Genomic DNA, 12,228 nt, shown 5'->3' with positions numbered 1-12,228 from the left:
AGAGATCCAGGCCAATTTAAAATGATTTCACATTAAACATCAATTTGAAGCTCCATCATGCAAAAACATCATAAAGCTTGCATGCACATTTCCTAATAAATGCAGCAACCTGCTGTGCCAGAAGAAATTGCAATAGCAAACTATATAAACCTAAGTCTGCAAAAAATACCACATTTAAATGTCAGTAAAACTGTACTGTTGTAACCCAACCAAGATCGCAAACAAGATGTTTACACAAGAAAAACAGCCTCCAAGAGACCTATTGGTTTATAATGATCAACACACTTACTATTCATAACCTATACTATGAGGAGGAAAACACAAGTTCACTCAATTTGGCTCAAGAGAAATGTTGTCACTTTTTTCACACAAGAAAGGATTACAAAATTTAATTAATTTCTCAAGAAATATTAATATCTTAAAAATAAAGTAATAGAACTTTGGGAGACGAATACATTTTTAATATATTCAGAAACAACTTAACATTAATATTACTGATCTTAGCAATTGTGATACTGTTTACTTGTGATATCTAGTTAATCATGTTTCTGCAATCTCAACAATAGAATATCTAATAAGTATAAATACATACACATCTGATTTTAAAAAGTAAATAAATAAATAAAATAAAATAAAATTATGATATGCAAGTAGACAAAAACTAGTAATTTGCAGCCTTTACACTTTATAAGTCCTTTATATTTTATAGCATCAGTTTAACCAAATCATCACTATAAAAGCCAATAAAATCTTATTGATTAAAAATAGTTAACAGCCATTTCAAAATAGATTCCAGTTATATACAATACCTTACCAAGACTCCTGAGTATATTAGCTAAAGTAACAATCATGTAAGTAGCATTCAAATCTCACAGCACTTTGAAGCAATAACAAACACATACTGTACAATGACAGCAGAAAAGAACAGCACATACCAGAACATCATAACAAAGCACAAACTTAGGGATCCTTACCTCCTTTGTGGATGATGTAAATGCATGGCAGACAGTTATCCATTTATTTGTACTTTTCATCTATACAGTTCCCGGATTTGAGCAAATAATATCTGGACATTAAAGCAACAGGAAGAAAAAAAAACTTGTAGCCACAATTTGTTCCTGGATCCTTTCCTGCATTTCATGTTTAGGATTGAGAATGAAACACAAAGAGACATGGAATAATCAACACATCTTATTATTTCCTTGTGCATTCGGTATAAAAATAAGTTAGACATGAAATAAATTGGAAAAAAAAATCTGGTCAATGTTAATTTTAGGACAGTATTCAAGTTTCATGAAACATATAATGATCCACTTTAGCACATTTTGAGCCATCAAAAGAATTACTTGGTCCATTTGTTAGAACTGTTGCACTGCTGTTGCTTTCACTATTTGGTAAGCTGTCATTTGTCCGGGTTGATGATGCAAAGAACTTTTGAGACACCAAATTATTTGTGGTCGCACTACTTATGACGTTGCTACCATTATTTTTATTATTAGATAATAAGAGTCCACTGGATACATTCAAAGCATCAGCTGACGAAGATTCTTGGTGTGCAGATGTTTTCACTTTGCTACCATCACTGTTTGAACATTCGCTGCCAACCTTGTCACTTATAGCATTGGAGGAGGCACACAGTAAGCTGTTACTTAGACTAGTTGCTGAGGAAGTAGGTAAAGAGGTGGAGGAAGAAGAGGATGTGGATGTTAAAGATGATGATGTTGCAGATGATGATGATGAGGATGAAGGAAATGTGGAAGAATGAATCTCATCACCCGTCACATTGCTTGTACTAAGTTGAAGCCCCGATACTGCCAAGGGAAGCGTGTTAGTTGAGTCTAGCGTCACAAACTTTGATGTGGGTTGAGTGGTGAAATCTACGGAATGTTGCTGTAGTCTATCACTTGTACTGCTAAAATTTGATGCCCATTCACTATTGGAGAGATCATCCAAAGTCACACCACCACTTGGATTAGAACCATCATTTACCCCACCACCACCACTACCACCACCACTTCTGGTTCCATTGCTATTTTCAGTCACTAGATCCACTTCTAAGTTCTCCTCAAGAAGCACTCCTGAGTCACTATCGAGTAAAGTATCCAGTTCTGATGGTATAGACACTTCTAATTCTGTAATGTTTCCAGCAGCATCACCTTCCATAATTTCTGCCGAGATGAAAACAGAGGACGGCAGCGCAGCTGTCAGATTTAGTTCCTCTGGGGACGAGGCAGAGTTGAGGCTGACATCTGGTGTTAGGGTGACAGGAACTCCAACAGTCTCCACATCTATTTCAACATCTGTGTCATTGTCCTCAGGGGGAGAACGTGGACAGAAGTGTGGCCTACAAAAGAAGGTTGTATTAAGAACATAAATAATTCAATAATAAACCATAAGAAAATACCTTAATTGACATAATCCTTCAAAATCATTCTGAAATATAAAGGCTGGAACACTTCACAACCTGAATGGTTCAGGGACAATGTCATCACATCACACTGAGTAATCATACCATTAAAAACTAGTCATGGTTCAGATAAAGTTAAGCAGATAATTATTATAGCAGATTATTATAGCATAAATATACATATATGAAAATTAATCATCCTACCATGCATCATGTCACAATATAATAAACAATAGCAAATAAATTAAAAGATACATATAAAACAAATCAATAAATAATACATAAATACATACACACATGAATGAAATAGAATAAGCAATAAGCCACAAAATTCTTACCATTCTGTTTTAACCTCATGGAGGAAATCACTAGTTGTTGTGAGACCGTTTGGCCCCACATCTCTGAAGTCCGTCTTGAACCAAAGATCATCAAGAGGGGAGCTTAATCTATCTAGCCACATTCTGCAACAAACATAACCATCAATGATCTCATCCAAAAGTGCAAAAATGAAATGAAAGGAGGTTCATCTAATAAGCCTGGCCAGCAAACTGCATGTTGAAGACAACTCCTTTCAATACAACCACATACAAAATACACACAACCTCTCTCTACGTATGCTGTCATGTAGTACCAATATCCTATAGTTCTGAAATACTTGTCTTCCCTCAGATTAAGTTATTAAAATAGATAAAGATCAATATAATAAGAATCACTACACAAAATAGCAGACACTGACATCTTTCCTCAACAGCAGAATGTCTATTATATACACAAGATAAGTCATACATCTAACTGCCTTATTTATATTTTCCTGAAAATCATGAACAATAAGTGTAGATCCATACTGTTATCCATACATAATCATACCTGCTCTTCATATAATAGGCAAAAAAGTTTACCCATAAATTACTTCAACTTCATAAGGAGAAGTTAACAAGTTACTCCCTTTCTCTCACCAAGCCTTCACTACTCTTTTCCAGTTCCAATTAATATAGCACTTAGCATACACCAAGTTTATGCAAAGAAGATAACCTTACCTGCCTCCTCTACCACGTCTGCGGCGAGCAAACCCAACACATCGACGAGTAGGATATGACAGGGAGGTGAGTGAAAACCTAAACCTTGGATCACCTCCTCCACCTTCATCAGGGGAAACCCAAGGCCAGTTTCCTTCTCGAGGCTGCAAGGCAAATCATTTTGAATACTAAATAAATGTATATCCTTAGTCTTATGATAAACTATTCACTGCTGAAATGGAAATTAGAGCAGAGATCCAAATGTTCCTTTGAAGACTTACTGCATGGTAATTGGTATATTTTTTCCTCCTAAATGTAAAGACACCATCTGGTTCATTTTCCTCCTCTGCTTCTGACTGTGAGGGAGATGCAACTTCATCCTCAGAGCTTGGAGGTGCATACCCAAGGGGATCCTGCAAGAGTTATAACGCTGAATTATATGAAACCAGAGAAGTGTCCATTTGAACAAAATACATACAATACTAACACACCAATAACTTTGATCAACACTCTAATCCTATTTCTCAGATACAAAACCTTGTTTCCTATGCTTCAAAAGCATAAACATCTCAAGACTGAATATTTTATCTCAAAATTTATTTATGATTATGAAACTCTACTTTCACAACATTCAAAGAGTTAACACAGACATCATAATCTTGCTTCTGTAGAAAATCACATGAAAATTTTGTGGCTGTGGTGGTATAGTGGAACCAGACGCTTTGGGGTTCGAGAGGTCCTAAGCGCAGGGGTTCAAATCCTGGCCACAATATGAATGTGGGGAAGTTTTTCTTAGCAGGTGGCCTTTCAGATAGAAAGTATCCAAAAAATGCCTCCTTTGGCCCATAAAAAGGCCACATGATATAAAAAAAAAAAAAAAGTAAATAAATAAGTAAATCAATAAAATAAAATAGAATAAAATAAAAGACCTTTCTGCTTCATTCTTATTAAACATTCACATCACTTCACATTACCTATCCTCTTCACCTGAGGCTACAACTAAATAAATAAATCTATACACCAAAGCAGAACCACACACTCATACACGCATCTTAGCACTGTTGCCCCTGGTGGAAAGGGAAAGGATTGTGGACAACCTACTGTATCTCAGGTAAGACATAGCAGTGACAATACACAAAGAATGCCTCTACAGGTGTTTGTCAGATGTCTGTATGCTAAGGATACCATCACCCAAGTTGAAGCTCACCTGTGGGTATGTGGCAGCTATGGTATAAGGGTCAGGTGGATGATTGTATGTAGGGGTGAGCTGGGGTGTAGGGGGTGTGGATGAGGCTGAGGAGGAGATTTGAGTATGGTGTCTTCTGGGGCGTTTTTTGTATGTTCTCCGGTCTCTCTTTCCATCCTCCTGTTGAAACAAATATCAAATCAACCCTAACCATTGACTTATCAAAAAATATGAAGCCTTCCCATAATTCCTCAACTGAACATGCATCCTAATAAAAACAAATGTCAGTCTTGAAAATTCTTAGGAGTGAAGTGTTGCTACTAACCTTGCTGGAATGTGACATTGGGGCAACCTTAACCCAAGAGCCACTGGATGTAGCACTGGCTGAAGCAGTTCCTGATGACAGCTGGTGGTTGGAGAACAAGGGAGCAAAAGCTGGTCGTTGAGTTCGCGGAGTACTGACCTCTGCTAACAATGACCCAGAGAAATCTTGCACCTCATACCTGTTGATGAATTGGTCTCAAGTAAGTACCACACATACATACTTACTAATCTTGTAAACATAGGAAATCAGTACAATTTATTCAATGGATAAAAATTCACTGCCTTTCCTTTTCTTTTTGCAGCCATCATCTATCATATTCATCGATCTATCTATACATCATCTATATATCTTTCTATCTATATCATCTACTTATCTATACATCATCTACATATAATTTATTTATTCATCTATATATCAGACTGGCAATCCTATGCAGCACCACATACTCATACACACATTATTTATATTCTAAACCTTGTCAGACCCTGGTGAAAAGAGATAGAACCTTCATGAAGTAAATAAAACTTAATGGACTTCATAAACTCTTGACCACTTGTTCCCAACCTGCGTGTAATATGGCAGTTTTTAAGTGGAAGGAATAGAAAGGTGCTAAGAAAGAGAAATTCAAGGAGAAAACAATTAAACTTTGAGTCATGGTAATTGACTAACACACTTAGAAAAAGCAGAGAACTAAATTTTCTCGGACAATATGAAAATTTGTTTACTTTGCTATGGCATCATCTCAATATAACACAAAGTACTGGCACACACTAACCTTCTTTCAAACACCTCAATGTTCAGGTTTAGGTACTCCCTCTTGGCCTTCTCTCTTCTCTTCACCATATCAAGCAAGAGGACTGCTCTGGAAAGATCTCTTCTAAGCTTGAGCATTTTCTCATAACTAGACTCGTCATTCTTGCGGTTCTTTCTAGTCTGCATTTTCTCAGTTCTTTTACGAAATGCAACATAAGGATCGCTGGAATTGGAGCCGGAACCTTTTTCTGTTTTCACCTGTAAAGCAGAACATATTGTCAGTGAAAATACTAAAATATTCACTGGTATACATACACTTAAAATGTCTCTGTATTACCTCAAGAGAGAGAGAGAGAGAGAGAGAGAGAGAGAGAGAGAGAGAGAGAGAGAGAGAGAGAGAGAGAGAGAGAGAGAGAGAGAGAGAGAGAGAGAGAGAGAGAGAGTCACATTCCCAACCTCTGTGCTTACCTCTATAAAGTTTCACATTTTGAGGAGTTTCTTTATAAGTGGGCACTAATCAAAATATGAAGCGCACCTCTACACGTCTCTACCCACTACAAACTTTCCCAGATAAAAATATTCCATATTAATCCTTCTTTAGCTGAAGAACCCTTATCTATTACATATTTCTAACAGTGATATTTGTGTGCTCCTAACCACTGAACTTTATTCTATCCCTAAAAAAAAATTAAATAAATAAATAAATAAATAAATAAATAAAAATAAATAAAAAAAAAAAAAAAAAAAAAAAAAAAAAAATATATATATATATATATATATATATATATATATATATATATATATATATATATATATATATATATATATATATATATACTGTATATCATAATTTAAAAAAACTGTAATAAAATAAAATTACAATATATACTGTATATCATAATTCAAAAAACTGTAATAAAATAAAATTACAATCTGTCTGACAACACAAGCGACTTATATCAATACAACCGGCCAAACATGACAATTCTGACCTGTGGTATGAGTGCGTGTGTCAGTCTGAGCCGCTTGTTTAGCCAGTAGTCATATACGGCAATGATGAGGTCGTCATCATCTTTCAAAAGCACCTTGGCCTCCTGTAGGGTGACAGCTTTCAACCCAGAAGCCTGAAAAGATTTGAAAATTCAGTTATATTAGTTAACAAGAAAACAGCAATAGCAAAGATGGGAAACTTAAAAGTGTGATCCATCATAAACCATCATAAACTGAGAGTTCTGTGCACCATCAGGAGAGCTTTACCTTTTCTAAGCGGTCCATCATTTCTTCAAATTGGAGATTGGTGAGAGGTACCTCCCCTTTGGCAGCATGTTGGTTAAGCCACTCCTCGTCCTCAGAGTCCATGTCATACTCGGGTATGTCTTGGTCCGCTGAGAACGGATGGATGTGGATAAGCTGTCGGGGTGCCTGAAACAGAGGAAAAGATTAATTCATTTGTATTAATATGCAACATCTCTTATGAGCATCAAAGGCAACAAAGACATTTATCAGACTCAACACTACCAAACACTTTCCTTCTCAATAGAGTTTTCTATTGATACAAAATAACTAATAGGTAAACAATTCCTACCTGTGCATGCATTCTCACCTGATTTAACTAACTATTTAATCAATCTTTCAAGAGAGTGAGGTACAGTGAAGTTCAATACAGATAAAACCTCACCAACAAACATCTCCTGGAGACGAGAGTAGAGACAGACACAGACAGACATTGAAGCCTAACCTTATAGTTGGGAGGGTACATTCTGTCAAGGACGGAGGGATCTTCGGCACCCCACTCATACACCTCAGGCACCGGAATCACACGCTGATGGAAGATGGCCTGCTGCAGGTGATGTTCCTGTAAAGACAGACAATAGTGACTACCTATCCACATCATGTACAATAACACCATATAGTGATTAGAGCATACAATCTTATGTAGCATTTCCACATTAATTTCTAAAGTGCATTGAATATTACAATTGATTTATGTGTATTACATCTAGAGAGAATATTCACATTACAGTGCAATACAATCTGCAATAACTACTTCAGACATGTCTGTACTCCTGTATGCATTATATTGGCTCAATCTGGAGTCTCTTTACATTTCTATATTACAGAAATTAGGCATTGTTGTGAAAATCTACATGCTCAATTACACAGATAAAGCCCACAGCTAAATGACTGGTTTGTTGTTATGCATGGAATGCCTCTCATAGTCTGCCATACTTTTCCCTAAAGTAACATTAGTAAGGTCTCAATCACACATCCTTTTACTTTTACATTCCAATAATCTTTAAGTCTTGACATAAGGTTCAGAGACCACCCCCTAGGAAATGCACCAAAGAAAATACTGTGGAATATTGTTGGAACATGCTAAAGGGAGCTCATGTATGACTAATCATCACTGTGATGATTTAGCACCAGAAGCAGCAGCAGCAGCAGCATTGCAGTGATGACAAAGCACAGCAGGATAACATTAAAGCTAAGCATGAATTTAAACAGCTTTTAGTTGAAAAAATACTAAAGTAGCTAATTATAGAAAAAATAATAAGCTTTTAGTTGAAAAATACTAAAGTAGCTAATTATAGAAAAAATAATAAAGTAATTCTATATAGATTGCACTAACAATCTGGGGAAATTAAGGATGTGTAATTCATCAGTGTCTAAACAGGAACAAATATCCTCTTTTGCTGCTTATAAGATGCTGTGGTTCACCAAGGAGGCTACAGCAACACCACCACCACCAGCCATCAGCTTTGACTCAAGTATATTCACATTGATCTTAGCCACCCTTCTAATAGCAGTTCACTGATATAACACTATAATGAACAACTTGCTGTCAGCTCCTCCATCTAGACCCTGGCTTACATGCTCTGTCTGCCTCCACCTCAAAATGCATAGTAACTACTTTAAGTTTTAGTGTGGATACATCTCTAACAGCAAAACACTCAGCATCTAAAACAATACCAAGATAATAATGGGGAAACATGTAATACAATAGCCCCTCTCCACACAATGCCTCTACCAACATTACACATGCAACACATTACCATACCAATAAATATTAATACCGTCTCACACAAACAATAACAGCTACAGATTACAGATCTCTTCTCTATATTGTACCTAGTTTTCTCTTGACCTCTTCAGTATCAGGATGCATTTTCATATTCATTCTACTTGCTGTTCTGTGATTTTATACAGAAACTTATGAGGGGATTAAAATAGTAAAGAATGTGGTCATTAATCTTCTGACCTCCATAGACCCTTCTTAATGTAAAATAAAATTGTCAAATCATATAAAAAAAAATTAATGATAAAAATGCATTCCAGTACTGAAGGGGTTAATGTACAGCATAGTAAATCAAAGTCTACATAAGATAAAAGTGAAGCTGCTATTTGAATTTCACTTAAACTTACTCCACTTAATACGTGAAATTTGTAAATACATATATTAAAATGATATATTGTTAAGCAGTTTGAATAACTAAGCTATTATCTTTACAGACAAGAAATTCCAGTTGATTCTGAACTCTTTATGAGTAGAAATGCTCCTCCAAAACTTAATCTCATCCTCATAATAGTATCCAAAAATATAAACAAATGCCATGGCACTGATTGAGTTAATAGATATATACAAATGAGGGGCTGCCATGGTACAGTGGAACCATGTGTGCTTTGGGGTCTGAGGGGTCTCAAGCATGCAGGTTCGAATCCTGTCCACGGTCCGAGTGTAGGTTGGGCTTCCTCACTCGGGGCAACGGTTTCCTAACAGGTGGGCTTTGAGATACGAGGTACCCTTAAAAGTATCCCCTTTAGCCCATAAATTCCCGTAGAAAAGCCCACATGGAGAAAGAAGAAAAAAAAAAAAAAAAAAAAAAAAAAAAGCCACTGACACACACAGGCTACCACCAGTCCTATACTCCAAGGTCCTGCTCCTGTTTTCCACATTAACAAGTCACATCTCACTGACAGCACACAAGATCACCCAACAATGAATAAATAAATTAGATGCCTATCCATTCTGTTTCAGCAATTGTGAAAAAAGCTTAGTGAGTGGCACAAAAAGTGGAAAAAAATAAAAACTTTCAATTGTCAATCCAAAACACTTTAAAAAGATTGGTCAACTAAGCTCCCACTGTGCAGCTGTATAGAACAGTGAAGTGAATGACTTCTTACTGTACAAAATTCTTCACACAAAAACCAGTCTGGCAGCAACCTCCACCTACTGCATCTCTAGTCCTTAATCTCTGTTGAGCACTTCATATCAAACATTTCAGTAATAGTACATATACAAATTCCTAATTGAAATTCATTAGTTTGTGGCTTAACTTCTGACAATAGCACATAAAGCCATGTAGCTAACTGATGTCAATGAAACTAAGATTCTATAATAACAACAATTACTATCTTGTAGAAACAAGGATTTATCCATTTAATGCAAGTCTAATGCTATAATTCTTCAAGAATAGTTGATGAAATAATAACAGCAATGTTCTTTACATCTTATCCTTGATTTCACACAATGTTATTTCACTGTGGTGGGTAAAAGTGTTGTTACATGTTGTTTCAATCAAATTATTCTACCTAAAACTTCAAAAATATAAACTTTCAATTCTGAATCAAATAAGACTCACAATAATACTGTCTATAACTACCTCTGTAATGTTATCTCATTAAAAACAATTTGGCTGATAGTAGGCTTAAAAACTCACAAGTTGGTACAACTGGAATTATAAAGTACTATGTAAAAATATAGAAGTAGCTTGTTTCTAAGCAATCAACTGATGTGGGAGGTACTTTAATCTCTCTCCCATTAATCTTTACCAGCCTCACAACTTCACCTCACCTCACCTCACCTCACCTCACCTCACCACACACTTTCACATTTCACTTTCTCTCTCAAGTAGGTATATACACGTTTCAATGCACTACTGGTATCACATTCAAGAGCCCTACTGCAAATAACCTGATAAGGCTGTGATATATAGATTATTCCAATGGTAATCCAGTCTAACTTTCTGCAGTGCATTTCTCTTTACTACTTATATGTTCACTTGCCTTATGAAGTCATCTCAAGTCAGTGTGTTTAATGTCTATACAAGGAATATAAATAAATGCAAGGAGTAATGAAGTGGTGTGGTGTGCTGGGCCTCACAAAGACTTGAAAAACATAGGAACAAAAACAGGAGGTAATTGCCAGATACTACTTTTGAAACATTTAGTAAAACATGATCATTTCCATGGACAACTGTGTCTTAATGGGAGTGTAGTACATATCTAAGTATCTGACATCATGCAGAAAAGTGTAACCAGCAATATAATGTCACACAGTCCATCATAATTCATTTACACACTCAGCTCCATTAGTACACATTGGCATCATACAATTGAAAGACCAGTTCACCACTTCCAGGTTGGGAAGCTTTCAATAACATAATGTTGATGGATACAAAAGAGTGCACTCTCTCATACTGTAATCTTAAGAATCTTATCTTGACCACATTAAAAATCTTGTACTGAAAATCAAATGCTTAAAAAAAAGGGAAGTGGGAGGGGCAGACATCCACAAAATCATTACAAATATATTCCAACATGAATCACATATCAGTACAGGAATAATGTGTTCTGAAAACCTTGCAAGTCTATGGTCTTGGAAAACAGTCTTATGAAAAAGTTTAGAAATACAAGCCACTGTAGTTCTTGCTAGAAACTTTAAGCAGCTATATATTACTCATTATTTTTTGTTTGACCAATTATGCAGTTCTTGTTAAGTATTGACCTTTGTCCACAGAATGTAGGCTCATGACATATTAATGGCATCAGTATCATAGCAGCCCAAGTCTAAGGTAATTTTTTCATTTATATATGATGTGTACCACTAAGTTGTGTGAAGATGAGAGAAGTTGCTTCCAACATGGTTTAAAAATAATCTTCTGAAACAACTTTACAAGAGTCTAATCTGAAGCAAGTTTCCTTTCTATATCAAGCAACAGAACAGAATAAAGTACAAATGACCAAGCAGTGGTCATTGTCAACAAATATTTCAAACACCGATCACATCCCAATTCTTCCTGATCTTTGTAGTCCTAGTAATAAAACAGTCCAATAATCCTTGTTACTCTACGTACATTCATTTTATAGATATGAAATTCAATGGGCTTTGTACCATTACTCTTGAAGGCATCTGCATATTACAAATCTACTAAATATCATTATCATTAGTACTATTATTATTAGTTACTAAAAATCACTTCACAAAACCAATAAATAAACGTGGTGGATTTGTGTGACATTATAGGCATGGGTGATATGTTACCAGTCTACTACATTTCCATCTATCACCAGATCATCAATTATAAATGTCATAATGCATAGGTAGGTGGGTAGCAGGTAGTAGCATTGGCAAGTTCTGGCCAAGTTTTGATTAACATTCATTGACACATTTGTTTCTAATGCATAAATCAAGTTAGATTAATCTTGCCCTCAGGAGTATGGTGAAAAATTCATCTGAAAGTGGAATAAATTCAGCTATGAC

General features: G+C 35.7%; 1 protein-coding gene across 1 annotated transcript in view; it reads right to left on the bottom strand.

The window, feature by feature from the left end:
- Positions 1-1,004: 1,004 nt before the first annotated feature.
- LOC123515502 (enhancer of polycomb homolog 1-like) overlaps positions 1,005-12,228 on the bottom strand; it is a 15,143-nt gene continuing 3,919 nt past the window's right edge. Inside the window, exons 2-11 of the mRNA XM_045274116.1 lie at positions 7,426-7,542; positions 6,945-7,109; positions 6,680-6,811; positions 5,710-5,945; positions 4,935-5,112; positions 4,631-4,789; positions 3,705-3,836; positions 3,445-3,587; positions 2,746-2,868; positions 1,005-2,344 (exon numbers count right to left, since the gene is read on the bottom strand). Coding sequence (XP_045130051.1) covers positions 1,285-2,344; positions 2,746-2,868; positions 3,445-3,587; positions 3,705-3,836; positions 4,631-4,789; positions 4,935-5,112; positions 5,710-5,945; positions 6,680-6,811; positions 6,945-7,109; positions 7,426-7,542 — 2,445 coding nt within the window. The 3' untranslated portion in view covers positions 1,005-1,284. The remainder of the gene's footprint in view (positions 2,345-2,745; positions 2,869-3,444; positions 3,588-3,704; positions 3,837-4,630; positions 4,790-4,934; positions 5,113-5,709; positions 5,946-6,679; positions 6,812-6,944; positions 7,110-7,425; positions 7,543-12,228) is intronic.

This window comes from Portunus trituberculatus, chromosome 39 (assembly GCF_017591435.1).
Source record: "Portunus trituberculatus isolate SZX2019 chromosome 39, ASM1759143v1, whole genome shotgun sequence".
Taxonomy (NCBI): domain Eukaryota; kingdom Metazoa; phylum Arthropoda; class Malacostraca; order Decapoda; family Portunidae; genus Portunus; species Portunus trituberculatus.
This window is presented reverse-complemented; position numbering and strand designations above follow the sequence as displayed.